The sequence below is a fragment of the Tupaia chinensis genome, unplaced genomic scaffold (genome assembly GCF_000334495.1).
Source record: "Tupaia chinensis unplaced genomic scaffold, TupChi_1.0 Scaffold000099_1, whole genome shotgun sequence".
In the NCBI taxonomy this organism is placed as follows: domain Eukaryota; kingdom Metazoa; phylum Chordata; class Mammalia; order Scandentia; family Tupaiidae; genus Tupaia; species Tupaia belangeri.
In genome coordinates, this window is record NW_006159563.1 from 4,122,277 (window position 1) to 4,141,893 (window position 19,617).

Consider the following 19,617-nt stretch of genomic DNA (forward strand, 5'->3'; position numbering starts at 1 on the left):
AAACCGCTTGCCTCCCAGGGGCTGGGCGGGCAGCAGCGGCGCCGCCCGACTCAGGCTTTCGGCGAGACATCGCCGGACCAGGAGTGACACCAGGGGCAGGCCCCAGCCGGGAGCGCGAGCCCGAGGCCGCAGTTCCCCGGCGTCTGCGGGCACGAGCACGCCGCGACCCTGCCGTGCGCCGGGGCGGGAGGGCGGAGCCTCGCCTGCACAAATAGGGCCGAGGGGCGGGGCGGCCCCGATTTCCCGCCAAACTCTGCCGGGCCTCCCGGAGTCGAAAGCGAGCTCGGAGCTGCTTCCCGCTGCTGTCATGGTTCGTCCGCTAAACTGCATCGTCGCTGTGTCCCAGAACATGGGCATCGGCAAGAACGGGGACCTGCCCTGGCCTCCGCTCAGGTACCTGCGGGCTGGGCTTGGGGGGCTGAGGCTGGCACAGCCTGCCACGCATCGGGGCGCCTGGGCCGGGATGCGCAGGGCAGACTCGCCGTAGGAGGGTGGGGTCCGCCTGGCAACCGGAGCCGACAGGCGGGGTGGGCCCAGGCTGGCTTCTGGGGCTGCGGCGCGGAGGCCCAGTTGTTGATTTCTGTCCAGAACCTGCTGCCCCTGGGGACCTTGTCCGGGCCCAGAGCAAAGTCCAAGCCCTGGAGAAAACCTATTGGGTGTTTTGGCATTGAGACCTTTGAGTGACGCTGTGTTTCTCTTAACATGTAGGAATGAATTTAAGTATTTCCAGAGAATGACCACAACCTCTTCAGTAGAAGGTAACGTGGGATTTTTAAGTGGTTGGTATTTGCCAAGGGTCTTACCATTGCAAATGCGATTTAAATGGAAACTTTTCCATGTTTATATGGGACCTTTCTCCTTACCATTTATCTGGATATAGTTCCCAAGGTTCATTAAACATTCTTAAAAAAAAAAAAGTTATTGAAATTTTATGCAGGTGCACGTGTACAGTTCAGGTATTGGGCACAATTGTCAGCTGGAAGAGGCTCCGGTGGAGGTTAGCACTGAGGAAACCTTTGGAAGCACTGCTGGATAGGCTAAGGAGGACAGTGGGGAAGATACAAATTTTAAAAACTACTACAGGATCCTCAGTTTTGGATATCTAGAATTTAAAGCCATGCACCAAGGCATTAAAGATGAACTTTAATATTTTCAGTTTTAGGGTCCTGGCTCTGGAAGGAATAAAAGAGTAAGCAGTTGTGATGATGGCAATTTTGAGATGTCTGTAGGCATCCACAATAATTTCAGACACAGAAAACTAAGTGAAATCAGCTATTTAAGAGAATAGGATAACTAAGGCAAAGAATATAGGGGTGGACCTTGTTTAAAACTTATTTTTCTCCAGAGAGTTTTTTTGTTTTGTTTTGTTTTGTTTTGTTTTGTTTTGTTTTGTTTTGCTATAGGGCATGTGCACTCACGAGAGACACAGAGAAAGTGAGAAATCACCCCCCAGAAAAGATGACCATGCCACAATCTCTTCTCCATTCTCCTCTCTGAATTTTGGGCTCGCATACACGCCTGGCGTGAGTTTCAGATGGCCATATCTGAGACTCAAACTGTGTTTGGCCATGTGGGAGTCCAGTGTCTTAACCACCATGCCACCTGCTGGCATCTAAAACTTGAGACATAGACCAACTGGTGGCATGGTGGTTAAGGCAGCTGGATCCCACATGGCTGATTGTGTAGTTTGAGTTCTGGACCTGGTAGCTTGAAAAACATCCATCGTATCCAAAACCTAAGAGGAGAGTAGAGAAGGGATTGTGGCATGGCCATCCTCTTTAGGGTGATTTCTCACTTTCCCTTTGTCTCTCATGAGCACACATGCCCTATAGCAAAAAAAGAAAACAACAACAACAACAAAAACTTAAGGAGCATGTATACTTGTGGTCATAGGAAGAAGAATGGCAGAGTAAACAGGGAAACGGTAAGAAAGGAGCAGGTGCACATAACTTACTAGCACAGATACAGGGCCCTTGGATTTGGGGCTTGGGTCATTGGTAGAGACAAGATGACAAGAACCCAAAGCTGGAGAATTGAAACAAACCACTTTGAAGAACCCTGAGTATGATCTGGTAATGTTAATGTTCCTTTGATCCAGATACCTGACTCTCAAGTCTTTTTTTCTCCTAAGTTATAAAAGCAAAAATGCCAGGGATATGTATAAAGTCTTATGGAAGAGTTACACTTGAAAAAGGATAGAAGTAAATTTGGACATGTTTTAATATAATTGAGTGGATTTTAAAAGAATGACTTAAGGTACACCTACAAAGAATGCAAATATGGATAATGAGATTACATGAACAATAGTCTAAATCTTTAATCCCCACAATACTCTACAACCAGGAATCACTGCTATCTCCATTTATATAAACGGAGTATAAAGCACATTGTTAGTATGGATGAAAGGATGCATTGAACTTAAGTACTTTGACCCAGAATCTTTACTTTTTACTATGTCATACATGATTGTAATTGACTAAAACTAAATACTGGATATTAATTGCTCAAAGAGAAAGGAAAAATTATAGTTACTGAATTTAGATAATGGATAGGTGTGAATTTTGGTTAAGGTGTTTTTCAAAGGAGATCCACTAGATGTCACTATGACTCATATTTTTCACCCTCATGTGTCTATGAATATATGGAAATATTTGCATATTCCCAAAATATACTTATCCTTCTATGTGATTTTACAGGTAAACAAAATATCGTGATTATGGGTAGGAAGACCTGGTTTTCCATTCCTGAAAAGAATCGGCCTTTAAAAGACAGAATTAATTTAGTTCTCAGTAGAGAACTCAAGTAAGTACCATAATATGATTTCACCACCAAAAAAACATCATGTTTCATTTCTTAGAGTAGAAATAAGTATGTGACAAAATAAAATAGTTTATAAGTAGCTATTGATAAGCCTGCTTAATATTATGGAGGTAATTATAGGAAATGAATGCATTATTTATACCATATGACAATAACTTATTCTGCTACTTAAATGATTGATTTTATCACTTCACCTCTAAAAGGTACATGAAACATTAAATCTCACTATTGGTAACAGATTTGCAATCTTGACCATTATTTAATAAACTCAAATATCAGTTCCTTGAATCACTGCTTAATAGACTCAAGTATTAGTTACACAATGTAATCAATAACTTATTTGTTTTTACAGTAAATAAAAGTATATGTTTAGTGACTTGGCAGAATCAAAAGGTTGTCCCCTCTCTGGACCTAGACCTAAATTCAGTGAATTTTAGAATGAGCTGAAACTAGTCATACATTTTTTTTTTTTTTTTTTTTTTGGGAGGTTTTTGCTATAGGGCGTGTGCACTCACCAGACAGACAGATAGATAGAAAGCGAGAAATCACCCCTCATGGGGGATAGCCACACTGCGGTCCCTTCTCCTCCATTCTCCTCTCGGGATCTTGGGCACACACACAGGCACACGCGCCCGGCGTGAGTTTTAAGCCACTGGGTCTGGGACAAACCGTGGTCGACTACATGGGAGTCCAGCGACATAGCCATTATGCTAACTGGTGGTCCCAAAACTAGTCAGCCATTATGCTAACTGCTGGTCCCAAAACTAGTCATACTCTTTTTTTTTTTTTTTTTGAGAGCACTCACCAGACAGAGAGAGAGAGAGAGATAGAAAGCGAGAAATCACCCCCTGGGGGGATGGCCACACAACGATCCCTTCTCCTCCATTCTCCTCTCGGGATCTTGGGCATGCACTCACACGCGCCTGGCGTGAGTTTAAGCCACCAGGTCCAGGACGCGAACCACAGTCGACCACATGGGAGTCCAGCGACATAGCCATTATGCTAACTGCTGGTCCCAACTAGTCATACTCTTATGGTTATTATTCCTAATTAACTGCAATACCAAAATAATACTTTGTGCTTATGTTCTTTACCTAGTATCTGAAGGTAAAAAATTTTACTCTAGGGCCAGCAGGTGGCATGGTGGTTAAGGCACTGGACTCCCATATGGCCGTTGGTGGTTCAAATCCTGGACCTAGCAGGTTGCTTTCTCACTTCCCTTCTCTCTCCCTCGCTAGTGAGCACATGTACCCTATAGCAAATTAAAATAATAATTAATTTAATTTAAAAATTATGTTTTAAAAAATTATTTTACCTGTAAGGAAATAATCCTGGGGAAAAGGAGTACCTCCAGTTGGCCTCTGCTAGGAATTTTCTGCAGTCTAATCTAACATTGGAGTAGATAGTTCCTGATGTCTAGAAATGCCTGGAGACTTCACAGGGAGGAATTTCTTCATATGAAGTCAATTCCTGTGGTTTGACTTGACCATGGCTTCCATGCCATTTACTCCACATGTGATGGATCCTGGTTTGTATTTTGTTTGTTTTTTTGTTGTTGTTGTTCACATTAGTCCTGATCCTCCAGTAACTCTTTGAATCTCAAGGAGTTTCTGTTGTTGTTTTTAAGGGGGATGGGGTGAGTGGTTGTCCCCTGAACTAGACCTGAGAGAAAGTTAGGGACTGGCATGTTAATCATCCTTCTTTAGCTGATAAGAATGCAGCACCTCCGGCACTACTTGCTTAAGAACAATAGTCATAATAGTTCTTTGCCATCTGTGTTAGGGTTCAATCACAAAAACACCCAGTGTGTGTGGGGGGGTGTGCACATGCATACATATGTAATAGCGTTCTATTGCAGGAATTGTTTTACAGGGTGAGCTAGGTGAGATTGTCTGTAATATCTGGAGGGTGGCTATCACAAAGGGGTGGCTCAAACTCACCAATAAGGACCAAAGCTGCGGAGGTGAAATTTCTCAGAGAAACCCTGACTCTTCCCAAGGCCAATTCATTGACTAAGTCAGGCCTACCCAGGTTAATGTCAACTACTTATAGACAGAATCACGTTTTCCAACGACCTTCCCAGAAGCACCTAAACTAGTGTGAATAACCAGGGACTGTAGCCTAGCCAAGTTACACACCACGGAAGAGAAGAACATACACAAGCTGCAGGCTGTGACGATTCAGCCTCATGTTGATTTGCCCACACATCCTTTCTAGAACAGCAGTGGGTAGCAGCCTAGAAGCAGGTGGACCAGATGATTTTCATCGATCGCCTCTGGACGCCAGGGAATATGGTGGTACGCGTCTTGTCATCTGCCTCTGTCTTCCTGCTATTCTCCTGGTTGCTAGGATATTCTGATTCTCTCTTTCCTTGGCAGAATCCAAATTCACAGACTGTAATACCATTCTCAGAGACACTAATACCATTCTTGACTACTACTTAAGTTTATTTATGGCTAGCTTGAGCCAAAACAAACATAAAGAAATCTCAGTGGGGGATATGTTCAGTTGAGCCAGCATTTCTCCTCAAAGGATGAGTCTAATTTCTTCTTTATTACCCCCCTGTGGTGGATGTAATTGGGTTTGGTTGCTTATATATTTATATACAACATTTGTTAGTGTATTTCACTTTTTTTAACAGATGAGAACATTTTAAAGCTTTATTGTCAAGCATGCCAGGGAAATAGTGATAGCAGTTAGTAATAAATTTCAGAGTTAGCCTTTTTTGTTCTTCCCCTGACTTTCCGACTTGCTGGTCAGTTCTACACATACACTGAGTGTGTGTATGCCAAGCATTGCTGGGTCCTGAGTGAAAGGGCAGGATTTACACATGGTGATCACCATAGCACTGTAAATACAAGCTTTTAAACAGACTCAGTCTTCGCTCTTCCAATGTATAAAGAAACTGAATTCTCAGGGTAACCCCAAAGTGTGCTGCCAAACACTAGTTTATTGGGTTACTGTTTCCCTAGGTGAGGGGGCAAAATGCTTTTCCTCAGCCTTCCCGACAGTCAGGTTATAGCTCTGAGAACTGAAGTAGAGGCGGGGTTGACTGCTGACAGCGCAGGCTTTTCTGTGGTGTGATGGAAATGTCCCAAAGTAGATAGTGGCAATGGTCGCACAACTCTGAGTATGCTAAGTCACTTTAAAAAAGTAAATTGGGGCCAGCAGGTCGTGTGGTGGTTGGGGGTGACTGGATCCCACATGGCCAACAGTGCAGTTTGAGTCCCAGCAGCTTGGAAAACACACCGGACATGTGCGCATGTGTGCCTAAAATCCCGAGGAGACTGAAGGAGAAGGGATTGTGGCAAGACCGTCCCCCCTGGGGGGCAGTGTGATTTATCACTTCCCTCTCTTTCTCTCCAAAGAGCACATGCATCGTGCTGCAAAACTAGAAAATACATAAAGGTTAAAAGGGGTAAATTGTATGGAAGGTGATTATATCTCAATAAAGCAGCTTCAAGTTTTGACATCATTGTTGGCATATACAAAATTGCCTCCATGATCTTTAATAAGATGTTCCAAATTGTCTCAAATCCATGAAAGTGGTCTGAATTTCATGGTATGATCGTTTTTTTATGATTTCACTATTATATTCTCCAATGATTAAAACTTTTTCCTCTTCTTAGAGCTGCATTTCTCTCCCTGCCACTTATAAACTAAGTATAGCAAACGTGGACTGACCTGGCTTCTAATAAGTGCTCATTAACCATTAACTGTGTGGCTTTAGGCTGGTTACAAGTGAGCCTTGCTGAGCCTCAATTTCCTTACCTCCTAAGTAAGATTAGGAATGATAGCTTCTTAGGGTAATTTTTAAGATTCATTGAAATCTTTTTTCTTTTCTTTTTTTAGAGAGAGAAATGTTTTCCTATGGGGTGTTTGTGCTCACTGGAGAGACAGAGATAGAAAGCGAGAAATCACCCTCCAAGAAGGATGGCCACACTGCAGTACCCTCTCCTCCATTCTCCTCTTAGAATTTTGGGCATGCACGCACATGTACCCAAAGTGAGTTTCAAGCCTCTGGGTCTGGGACTCGAACCACAGTTGGTCATGTGGGAGTCCAGCAACATAACCATTATGCCATATGGTGGTCCCAAGATTCATTGAAATCTTATATGTAAAGTTTTGGGCACATGGGTGATGCCATACGGATAATTCCTACCTCCACCCACAGCCTTGCCACTTTGTAGTTTATAGCCATATTAACATAAATGAGGTCACAGTGAACAGGCTCATCTCGTTTGCACCTTAATTTAGCTTTTTGTTCTTCCTTCTCTCATTCTTGAGACAAAAATCCCCTCACAAACTCCTCCCTATGTTATTATAGATTCTATTTTCTGTCCCTGGGACCATGCTCTGTGGTTCCACCTGTTAGTATTTTCAGTCTCACCACAGACTATCTTTCTTCTTTTTTGTTGTAATATTTCATTTTATTTTATTAATTTTTTAAATTTATTTTTATACTACCTTTCTTCTATCCTCAACTTTCTTTTTTAAAAATTATTATTTTACTTATTTATTTTTTAGAGGTTTTTGCTATAGGGCGTTTGTGCTTGCCAGAAAGACAGAGACACAGAGATAGAAAGCAAGAAATCACCCCCCAGGGGGGATGGCCACACCGCAATCTCCTCCATTCTCCTCTCGGGATCTTGGGCACGCACACGCACGTGCCCAGTGTGAATTTAAGCCACCAGATCTGGGACTCGAACCACGGTAGACTACATGGGAGTTCAGCAACAGGTAAACTAGAGGGGAGGTCAGCACCAGCCATTACGCTAATTGCTGGTCCCTATTTAATTTTATTTATTTATCCATTTATTTTTTTAATTTGACCAGAGAAGGACACACAGAGAGAGAGAGAGGGAAAGGGACAAAGGAAGCCACCAGATCCGCAACTCGAACCATGGTTAGCCATGTGGACTGTCCAACACCTTAATCACCACACCACCTGCTGGTCCCTCCTCAACTTTCTTAAGGCTTTCTGGAGTTGAATAGTTTTAGTATAACCCACAGTAATAGCTATACTGAACTATATTCTGTGCTTTTGCACCTCTTTGTATCCCCTTTGACAGCCAACAAGGAACTGTGCTCCAAGGAGTGTCCTTCCTCCTCTCCCCACGCCAGATGATGCACCGCCACCTCCTCTGTAGCACCCTCTGCTCTCCCCATTGTGTGTCCTTGTCTTACTCTGTAGTTACTGCTGAGATGCTTTTCTAACTGCCATCGTGATCTTTTTCAGTACAGAAACTGTTTCCTTATCTCTATGCCCAGCTTCTATCTCCAGGCAAAGTAGGGGTACAGAAATCATCACAGAAGGAAAGGTCTTTTGATGATTTATAAAATCGGATTATCCCACATAATACTACTTTGTAACCTGCCTCTTCACCCCCTTTGATGTATTCGAAAACAAATTTCTGGGCCCAGCCATGGTGGAACAGGCATGATGTTGGAGCCGTATCGGGGACCCAAATTCAGATCCTGAGTCACCCTGAATACTATAGGTACACGCGTGCATGCCCATGATATGATCCTGGCTGGCCAGGAAGCTGGGCAAAACTTGCAGTGTGGTGAGATCTGTTGAGGGTATTTGCTCTCCCACAGTATGACAAATAAAATTTTCAATTAAAAAAAGAAATTTCCGTTAAATATTTTTAGTATATGCACAGTATTTGATTATAAATGGAATAATGAAGATAGATCATGATTAAACTAATTTTTTATAATCGGAGATAATTCTTACAGGCTGAGTATGAAAGGTCTTAAATTGAACGTGTTTCTGGATTCTTGAAGAACAACATACTGTTCTTCTCTAGATTTTTATTGTTTTTAAGTTTTCTCCCAACAATGCCCAGGAAAATTAGGCCACAATTCCGTCTGCCAAGCCATTCTCTTTCATATTAGGCACAGTGGGTCGTCAGAAAAGTCATGATGCATTTTTGCATAGAAAAACCTAGGAAAAATAACGTTATGGGCAGGTGGTGTAACAGTTCCATCCTGTACTCCCACATGGCTGACCACGATTCGAGTCCCAGATCCAGTGACTTGAAACTCATGCCAGGTGCATGTGCGTGCATGCCTCCCAGAAGGAGAAGGGAGGAGAAGGAATTGTGGCATGACCATTCCCCCTAGGAGGAGGGTGATTTCTCACTTTCCCTCTCTCTGTCCCTCCCCCCCCCCCCCGGGGCCACACACCCCACACCAACCACCCCCCAAAAAAAAAAAAAAAAAAAAAAAAGATAAAAGAAAAATATGTCATGTCTCTACAACCTAATATTTATATCACACCCTGGGATGCCAGGTGAGGCTGCTGGAGGCCAGAGAACACAGGTCAGAGGGCTTTGCCTAATACAGGCCCCACGATCCTGACATTTCCGGGACTGGAGTCTGCAGCTCCTATAGCTTTTCGCCACGAGATGAAATACATCTTTGTAAGAAGTTACAACTTTAGCTCCAGATTCAGGCTGCCATAGTTTAACTTCCAGGTCCACTATTTTCTAGCCCGGTGGCCACTGGTGACGTAACCTCTCAGCCTCGATTTCCTCGTCTGTAAAAAAGAGTCACAGTACTTCCTATTCATAGGACTGTTGGTTATATTAAATAGGGTGCTTGCTCTGTACGTTGTGTTATTTATTCTTCATCAGACCGACTGAAGAACTCTACGGCTCTCGAAAGCAAGGCACCCAGCATGTCCGCACATTTCTTGGGCCAGAATACACATGCCACCATATGCCAACTCTCTCTCGTTGGGAAATCTAATCTGGCTTGGTTTGAAATCATTATAGGAAGGTGATGTAGCAGTGAAGTAAATTACAATACACTGTAGTTTAAATCTGAAACAAATCCTTAATCAGTTCCTCATTTATCTTGTCCAGACTCACTGCAGAAGGGCAAGCAAGTAGTTTTCACCTGAGGCCTTGAGCCATGTGAAGGCATTGTTCCACACCTGCCGAAACCACCAGGACTCTGTTTCGTTTATCTTGGGCTTTATTCACTGGATGATCTTATTCCCCATAACCAGCTCTTAGTTTCTTCTTGACTCAATTTTTTCCCCAAGAGCCTGGTCCAGCCTAGTCCCTGCCACTTTCCTGAAAACTCAGGAGATGGCCTGGCACATCTGACTTCTCCCTGGTGTCTAATTCTTTTTCCAGCTTTGAGTTAAAGTATCTTCTTTGCTCTATCCTAACTACTTTATAGGTGACAAGAAATGAATAAGTAAAATATATATCTGGAAGAGAGGAAGGAGGTAACCAAGAGAATGAATAGTTCCCATTAATTCTTGACTAATCATTGTTAGAAGTACTAGATCAAAGGCAATTATGTAATCTTTTTAAGGCACCAGGCTAAGAACTTGACTTTGAATTGTGTTTCTATTATCTAATCTCCATAACGTTTAACTCTGCATGTTCCCTCATTTTTGAAGGGAAATTTTTTTTAATTATTTACTTTTTTTTTTTTTTTTTGGAGAGGTTTTTGCTATAGGGTGCGTGCGCTCGCCAGACAGACAGAGAGAGACATAGAGACAGAAAGCGAGAAATCACCCCCCAGGGGGGATGGTCACGCCGCAATCCCTTCTCCTCCATTCTCCTCTCGGGATCTTGGGCACGCACGCACACGCGCCCGGCGTGAGTTTTAAGCCACCGGGTCCGGGACGCGAACCACAGTCAACTACGTGGGAGTCCAGCGACATAGCCATTACGCTAACTGCTGGTTCCCTACTATTATTATTTTGACCAGAGAGAAAGAGTGAGGGGCAGGGAGGAATGAGAAAGAAAGCCACCAGGTCCAGGACTTAATCTACAATCAACCATGTGGGAGTCTAGTGCCTTAACCACAACACCACCTGACAGTCCCTATGAAGGGAATTTTTAACCCTTATCCCTTCCAGAAACAAAGTTTTGAAGGTTGGGACGACTGAGCTAATCAGTGTAAATATTGAAACTAATTAACTTCCCTTTTGAATTTGTAATTACAAAAGTAATGACAAGCTCATTTTTTTTTTCTTTTTCTTTTTTTTTTTTTTTTTTTTTTGGAGAGGTTTTCGCTACAGGGCGCGTGCGCTCGCCAGACAGATAGAGAAAGACATAGAGACAGAAAGCGAGAAATCACCCCCCAGAGGGGATGGTCACGCCGCGATCCCTTCTCCTCCATTCTCCTCTCGGGATCTTGGGCACGCACGCACACGCGCCTGGCGTGAGTTTTAAGCCACCGGGTCCGGGATGCGAACCGCGGTCGACTACGTGGGAGTCCAGCGACATAGCCATTATGCTAACTGCTGGTTCCCACAAGCTCATTTTTGAATGCTTCATTTCTGTGATGTTTGAGACATAGAAGACCCTTCCTCACTCTGAAAGGTAACCGTGAATTAACAGTTTGAATATCATCCTATACTTTTCTACAGTCATTTGAACATATCACTCTAGTGAACATTTTATCATGAAAATTTTCAAATGCATAGAAGGAACTTTACAGTAAACACTTGCACACCTACCACCTAGATTTCACTATTAACTATAGACTGCTGGCTTTATTGCACATCCATTGAAGAAAAGCAGAATATGCCTCTCTAGCACATTGGGGAGGATTGTTGGTCTAAAGCCAGCTAAGATGCAGGAGAGCGCTCTACCTCCTCTCTCTGTTTACCTAAAGGCAGAACAGAAATTTACAAAGATAAAAGGTCTGGGGCCAGCAGGTGGCATGGTTAGGACACTGGATTCCCACATGGCTGACCACGGTTCTAGTCTCAGACCTGACAGCTTGCGCGCGCGTGCTCGCTCTCTCTCTCTCTCTCTCTTTCTCTCTTTCTCATGAGTGCATGTGTCCTGTAAGAAATTAATAATAATGATAAATAAAATTGAATGGATAATTCTGGGACCAGCAGATGGTATAATGGTTATGTCATTGGACTCCCACATAAGTCAACTACAGTTTGAGTCCCAGACCCAGTGGTTTAAAATTCATGCCGGGTGTTTGTGCATGCATGCCCAAAATTCTGAGAGGAAAATGGAGGTGAAGGGATTGCAGCATGGACATCCCCCTTCCCAGGGATGCGGGGGTGTTTCTTGCTTTCTGTCTCTTTGGTGGGCGCACATGCCTAGAGCAAAAATCTCTCTTAAAAAAAATAATAATTGAAAGGATAATTCTAAAAAAAAAAAAAAGAAAAAAAGTTTTTCTATCTTCCCTACCCTTCCACTTGAAGACAGGATGTAAATTTTTCTTTATATTCTTTATCAGCTTAGGGTCTGGGAGCAGACGACTCCATGAGTCTTCCCATATATTTTCCTTCCCACAGTTTCTCACAGTTTGGAAGCCTGGGACTATTCCCATTTGACTTGTCGCTTCTCAGAAATGTATTGTTCTGTGTTGGATACACAGTCATGTGTTGCTTAATGATGGGATACATTCTGAGAATCGCCTCATTAGGTGATTTCATTGTGGGAACATTACCAAACCTAAATGGCATAGCCTCCTACGTACCCAGGCTCTGTGGTGTAGCCAATTGGTCCCAGGCTGCAAATCTATACAGCGTGTCACTCTACTGAATAATGTAGGCAGTTTTTTTTGTTTGGTTGGTTTTTTGGGTTTTTTTAGAGAGATTTTTGCTATAGGGCACATACACTCGCCAGAGAGACAGAAAGGGAGACATCACATACACACACACACGCATACACACACTGGGAGATAGGGAGACATCACACACACACACACACACACACACACACACACTGGGAGATGTCCACAACACAATCCCTTCTCCTCTGTTTTTCTCTTGGAATCTTGGGCATCCACACACATGCGTCCTTTGTGAGGTTTAAGCCACCAAGTCCAGGACTTGAACTGTGGTCAACTGTGTGGGAGTCCAGCAGCATAACCATTACGCCATCTGCTGGTCCCTCATTATTATTTTAATTTGACCAGAGTGAAAGGGAAAATGAGAAAGCAAGTCACCAGATCCAGGACTGAAACTGGCGGTCAGCCATGTGGTAGTCCAGTGCCCCGACCACCATGCCACATGCCAGCCCAAATGCTGCAGGTAATTATAACACAGCGATATTTGTGTATTGAAACATATCAACGGCCACCCCAGGGCCTGGTAGTTAAGGTGGCTGGATCCCATATGGCCAACTGCACAGTTCAAGTCCCAGACTCAAAAGCTTGAGAAACACCCTAGACATGTATGTATATATGGCCAAAATCTCAAAAAGGAGGGAGAATTGAAAGAGAAGGAATTGAGGTGTGACCATGCCCCATAGAGGGTGCTTGTTCTCTCTCTCTCTCCAGTGAACACACACACCCTCTAGCAAATATATATATATTTATATATTTATATATATATATACTTTTATATATATATATATATTTACATATACACACGCACATATATATGTGTAAATGTAGAGAAGGTATAGTGAAAAATGATATAAAAGGTTTTAAATAGGCTCACCCATATAGAACACTTACTACAAGGAGCTTGCAGGACTAGAAGTTGCTCTGGATGAGTTAGTGGTGATAAACATAAAATCCTAGGCTATGCTACATTTATTCCATTTTTTTTTAATTGCTAAAAGATGTGTGTACTTGGCAGAGAAACAGAGAGGAAGCACCCTCCAATGGGGAGTGGTCACCCCCAGTCCCTTCTTCATTTCTCCATCCTGTTGGAATTTTGAGGATACACCTGCACACATGCCTGGTATGCATTTCAAACAATAGGGCTAGGATTCAAACTGCAGTTGGCAGTGTGGGATCTGAGTCACTTAACCACCAGACCTAGGGTCAGCTTCATACATATTTCTTAATTTTTTAAATTAATATTAAGTAATAAATAATACTTATTAGTAAGTAATAAAACTAACCTTACTGTCACTTTTTACTATATAAATGAAAGTTTTTTTCAGGTTTTTGAGAATTCTGTAATAATACATAGCCTCAAAAACAAACACATTGTACAGCTATACAGAAATATTTTTTCTCAGGACCAGCAGTTGGCGTAATGGCTACATCGCCAGACTCCCATGTAGCCCACTGTGGTTTGGGTCTCAGACCCAGTGGCTTAAACTCATGTCAGGCACGTGTGCGTACAGGCCCAAGATCCTGAGAGGAGAATGGAGGAGAAAGGACTGTGGCATGGCCATCCCTCAGGGGGTGATTTCTCACTTTCTGTCTCTCTGTCTCTCTCTGTCATTCTGGTGAGCTCATACGCCCTATAGCAAAAACCTCGAAAAAAAAAAAGAAAGAAAGAAATATTTTTTCTTTATGTTGTTATTCTAGAAGCTTTTTCCTATTTTTAAATTTTTTTGTTTATATTTCTCAGCTTTTAATTTTTGTGTTAAAAACTGAGACACAAGCCATCGCAGAGATCATCAGTATCACTGCCTCTGCCTCCACATCTTGTTCCACTAAAGGGCCATGGTGAAGACTGCCTGGGAGTAAATCAGGCACAGGGTGCAGCGATGCCATCAAGAGACAAGATTTCTGAGGCAGCCAGCATCACACAGCATGCTGTCTTACAGCAGACGTTCTATAAGTAGCGGTAGACTCCAACTGTGTATAATCACAGTAGAAAGTATAGTGCCGTAAATATATAAGCCAGTAACATTCACTTCTCCTTTTAAAAAAAGATTGATTTAACTTCCTTTTTTCTTTCTTTTTTTATTTATTTAAATTTGACCAGAGAGAGACAGAGTGAGAGAGAGGGGGAAAGTAAGAGAGCAAGCCGCCAGGTCTGGGACTAACCACTGACTGTCAGCCACGTGAGAGTCTAGCGCCTTTAACCATCACACCTCCTGCCTGCCTCAAGAGTCAGTTACTTATCAAGTGTTACGTACCCATACGTCATCGTAAGTGCTATGCATTTAGGTCTCTTATACCAATATCACTGCAAATAAGAAAGGTGTTTCATTACAGTTTTGTAATAGCTACAACATCACTGTGTGATAGAAAATTTTCAGCTTCATTATAATCTTATGGTTCATTTTCTCATATGTGGTCTATCATTAACCAAAACATTACTATTCCAGTCCTGACTATCATTGTTTAAGCCAGACTCTAAGCCACTAGTTTGAGTACTTTCCACTGAGGTTTTTCCCACATGATGTGTTCTGCATGTGTTAATAAACTTGCTTGTTTTTCTGTTGTTAATCTGTCTTTGGTTTAAGGGTTGAGGAAAAATTATACTTTTCTCCCCTATACCATCCATCCATCAATGGGTCTTATTCTTTGTAGACATTTCAAAATAAGTGGAAGACATTAGTATTAATACATTTCCACTTAAATATTTCATTTTATATGCTAGCTAGAATTCAACCTTTAGGGTTTTTTTAAAAGAATTATTTATTTAATTTATTTACCTTTTTTAAAAGAATTATTTAATTCTGTTTGTCATTATTATTTTTAAAGAATTATTTATTTGGGACCAGCAGTTAGTGTAATGGCTATGTCGCTGGACTCCCACGTAGTCAACCTCGGTTCGAGTTCCGGACCCAGCGGCTTAAACTCACACCAGGCACGTGTGCGTGCGTGCCCAAGATCCTGAGAGGAGAAAGGAGGAGAAGGGATTGCGGCATGGCCATCCCCCCTGGGGGGGTGATTTCTCCCTTTCTCTCTCTCTATCTCTGTCTTTCTGGTGAGCGCACGCACCCTATAGCAAAAAAAACTCTCCAAAAAAAAAAGAATTATTTATTTAATTTTATTATTATTATTATTATATTTTTTTCATTTAACCAGAGATACAGAAAAAAAAGGGGGGACTTGAGAAAGCAACCCAACAGGTCCAGTACCTGAACTGTGGTCAGCCATGTGGGAGTCCAGCACCTTAACCACCACACCACCCACTGACCCCATTCTTTTTTAATCTGACCAGACAGAGACAGAGAAAAAGGGAAAGTGAGAAAGCAAGCTGCCAGGTCCAGTACTCAAACCATGGTCAGCCATGTGGAAATCCATACCTTTATCCACCATAGCACCTACCAGCCAAATTTTTTTTTTTTTTTTTTAACCAGAAGGGGTGGGGGAGTTAAAAAGGAAACTACCATGTCCAGGACGCGAACCATGGTCACCCATGTGGGAATCCACCTCAGACACGCCACCTGCTGGCCCTAGGTTTTTGTTTTGTTTTTCATTCAGGGTGAGGTAATTACTACATAAAATGAACTGCTTAAGTCTTAAATAATAAGACTTACTTAAGTCATTTTTATGTGCTAAGTTTTGGCAGTTACATATACCTACGTCAACAACTCTTAGATCTAAGAAACTGTCACCTCTGAAGGTTCCCTTAGGCCCTTTCTCAGTTCATCTCTACCCACCCGTTTAGAGACCTCTACTGTTCTGACCTTCAGTCACCATAGATACCACAAGTTAGTTCATGTGGCTTTTTTGATTCATGATAGAGCATAGATACATAAATATAGGTTGAATTATTGCTCACAGGCCATGCTTAAGTTAAGTGCTTCTTTTGGAAAGGATTCATGATGATTTCAGTTTTGTAACCACTGTTTCCTATCCTCATTTTTTGACTAGTATGAGTGAGTTTTATAAAACCTGTATAATTTTTTTTTTTTTTTTTTTTTACATCAGGGAACCTCCACAAGGAGCTCATTTTCTTGCCAAAAGTCTGAATGATGCCCTAAAACTTATTGAGCAACCAGAATTAGCTAATCAAGTGGACATGGTTTGGATAGTGGGAGGTAGTTCTGTTTATAAGGTGAGTAATCTGTAAATAGAAAGGAATGCTCATCTCTGCTTCCTCTTTGCTTTCCCGCCGTTTAAAGGAGGGTGGGGAGGGGCAGGGCATAACCCATCGCCTGAACCCTGAAGAGGGTTGGGGCCATGAGCAGCACACTGCCGTACCCTAAGTTGTACAGACATGTCAATTTGGATTACTCGTTTGAGTCTATCATGCCAACTAACTAAAATGTAAAGGTAAATTCTTTGGTCTGTGCCAGTCTGTTTTTAGTTCAGAATAGGTGATATCTCCAATTTAAAACCATTCTCAATCCTTTGCAGAGAATCAGACTTGCACTGCGCTCTTCCCCCTACCCTGCATGTGCCCTAGATACGCAGTCATCATCTTTTCTTCCAGAATAAGTACGTCTCTTCCTGAGAAGGGATGGACCTCTCAGTTGATACATCCTTGCTAACATTTATGAATTTGTTAGAAGCAGAAAACTTTTCCTCAACAACTTTCATGTAGTGTGAAAGCATGAAGGAGTACTTACATGATTTCATGCCATAAGGTAGAATAGTGTGTAAAGGAGCTCTTCCTTCTGCTTGATACTTAATGACTTCTAGCTTTAAAAAGTTGCAGTGTGGGCCAGCCAGTGGCTTGGTAGTTAAGGCACTGGATCCCCACATGGTCGAACACAGTAACTTGAAAATCATGCCAGGCAAAAGGGACTGTGGCACGGCCATCCCCCTGGGCTAATTTCTCACTTTTTCTATCTCTATCCAGTGAGCGTACATTTGTTATAGCAAAAACTTAAAAAAAAGAGAGAGAGAGAATGAAATTCTTGGATTTTTTAAAATACTAATAAAAGATTAACATTTAGGGAGTTACAAAAAAAAAAAAAAATGAGCCCCTGACCATTGGAGATTGTGGTAACATATATACTGAAACTATTTTAGAAAGACTAGGTAAGGCCAGCCCTGTAGCACAATGGTTAAGTGCTATGCATTGGGAACTGGATCCTATATTGCTAACCCTGGTTCAAGTCCTGGCCCCAGTGGCATGTGCGAGTGCCCCAAATCATAACAGGATGGAGGAATGGAAGAAAAAGTTTTGTCATGTGACCATGCCCCATTGAGGGTGTGCATTCTCTCATTTTCTCTCTCTCGCTGGCAAGTGCACACACCCTCTGGCAATTAAAAATAACAGTAATAGTATACCAGGACCCTAAATGGGATTATAAAGACTCAGTTTCTTGGGTTGCCTTTTCCGTAACCTTTTATTTTCTCTATTTGTAATGGGGAAAATGGTGGTTGTTGTTTTTTAATCTTTTGTCTAAGTACAAATTCTTCTAAAAATAAACAAGTCACGTCTTTATTCAGTATTTATCATATTTTGAATGATACAGTACTACATTCACTTTAAAATGTATTCTTTTTTTATTTATTTTTTTTTGAGAGGTTTTTACTATAGGGTGCCTGCGCTCGCCAGACAGAGAGACAGAAAGCGAGAAATCCCCCCCGATGGGGGATGGCCACGCTGCAATCCCTTCTCCTCCATTCTCCTCTCAGGATCTTGGGCACGCACACACATGTGCCTGGTGTGAGTTTTGAGCCACTGGGTCTGGGATGCGAACCCCGATCAACTACATGGGAGTCCAGCAACATAGCCATTACACAAACTGCTGGTCCCTTAAAATGTATTCTTTAAACAATATAAGTACATAAAATTAAGTGCATTTATCATTTCATATTCTTATATGTATATGAAGAACCAAGAAGTAGACCTAAAGAAGTGAAATATTTTTTTTGTTTGTTTATTAGAATTATTTATTTTTAGTTTTATTTATTTATTTATTTATTTTAGTTTTAGTTTTCCTATAGGGCATGTACACTCACCAGAGAGAGAGGGGGACAGTGAAAAAGCAAGCCACCAGGTCTAGGACTCAAACCAATGTGAGCCATGTGGGAGTCCAGCACCATGCCACCTGCTGGCCTCAGAGAAGTGATAGTTTTACATTATCCACTTCCTTCATGTCAGTCACAACAGCTTATATATCATTCAGGCTTATCTTCTCATGGGCCAGATCCCTTCTCCCTGCCTGTTACTGTAAATGAAGTCTAATTGAAACACCACTATGCCCATTTGTTTACATTGTGTATGGTGCTTTTAGCTACAAAGATAACTATAGTCTGCAAAGCCCTTTACAGAAAGTTTACTTTATATCAACTTTGGTACACAGCATCAGATGTTGCTGCAATTAGTCCTCAGTTTTCTCCTTTTTTTTGACAGAGAGGTTTTTGCTGTAAGGTACATGTGCTCACCAGAGAGACAGAGAGAGAGAGAGAAAGTGAGAAATCTCCCCCCTGGGGTTATGGCAACACCATAATCCCTTCTCCTCCCTTCTTCTCTCTTGGGCTTTTGGGCACGCACACACATGTCTGGTGTGTGTCAAGCTGCCAGATCCAGGACTTGAACCACAGTCAGCCATGTGGGAGTCCAGCACCTTAGCCACCTGTTGTGCCCTATTCAGTTTTCTAATTTTGGAGTACAGTGAGAATTGGTAGATTATTTATTTGGTTGTAGCAAAAATAAGTGATTTAATAGAAGCTGTAGTACTGAAAATAAAACAGAAAACTGGTTCTGTTCCCTTATTTAGAATTTAAAAGATAACAAACACCTGGAATTTCGTGTATATGCACACATTTTTTGTTTGTTTTCCCTATAAGCTATTTGAAGATCAACAGTTACTGTTTTCTTAGAGCTGCCATTAGAACTCAAAACATTTTTTAGAATTTTAAGATACTCATTCCAGAGCAGTTTTTTTCTATAGAAATTATCAATAGTACTATCGGCAATGGTTAGTAAGAGTCATTAACAGTAACAGGCCAGTTCACTTGTTCGCAACTGTAGGCAGAATAAATTATGTCCCTATAATCATTGTAACTATCTCTCAAAAAAGGAAAATATTACTCAAGTTTATGTGCGTTTACTAAATATGTCCTTGAGGTTTTCAGTTGTCAACGTCTTATGAAACTATACTGTCTTATTCATATATACATATGTGGTTTTTTCCTATGGAGAAAAATTTGTGGGATCTTGCTTCTCTTTTCGTTTTTTAGCTTTTTTTTTTTTTTTTT

The 19,617-nt window shown here is 41.8% G+C and overlaps 2 protein-coding genes across 2 annotated transcripts in view; one reads left to right on the forward strand and one right to left on the reverse strand.

Annotated features, from left to right (window-relative positions):
• MSH3 (mutS homolog 3) overlaps positions 1-70 on the reverse strand; it is a gene marked incomplete in the record, with an annotated part of 248,405 nt that extends 248,335 nt beyond the window's left edge. The window contains 1 exon segment of the mRNA XM_014585921.2: positions 1-70. Within this exon segment, the coding sequence (XP_014441407.1) occupies positions 1-70 (70 nt within the window).
• A 92-nt stretch (positions 71-162) lies between these two features.
• DHFR (dihydrofolate reductase) overlaps positions 163-19,617 on the forward strand; it is a 36,445-nt gene continuing 16,990 nt past the window's right edge. Inside the window, exons 1-4 of the mRNA XM_006143502.3 lie at positions 163-393; positions 709-758; positions 2,697-2,802; positions 16,390-16,516. Of these exons, the coding sequence (XP_006143564.1) occupies positions 308-393; positions 709-758; positions 2,697-2,802; positions 16,390-16,516 (369 nt within the window). The 5' untranslated portion in view covers positions 163-307. The remainder of the gene's footprint in view (positions 394-708; positions 759-2,696; positions 2,803-16,389; positions 16,517-19,617) is intronic.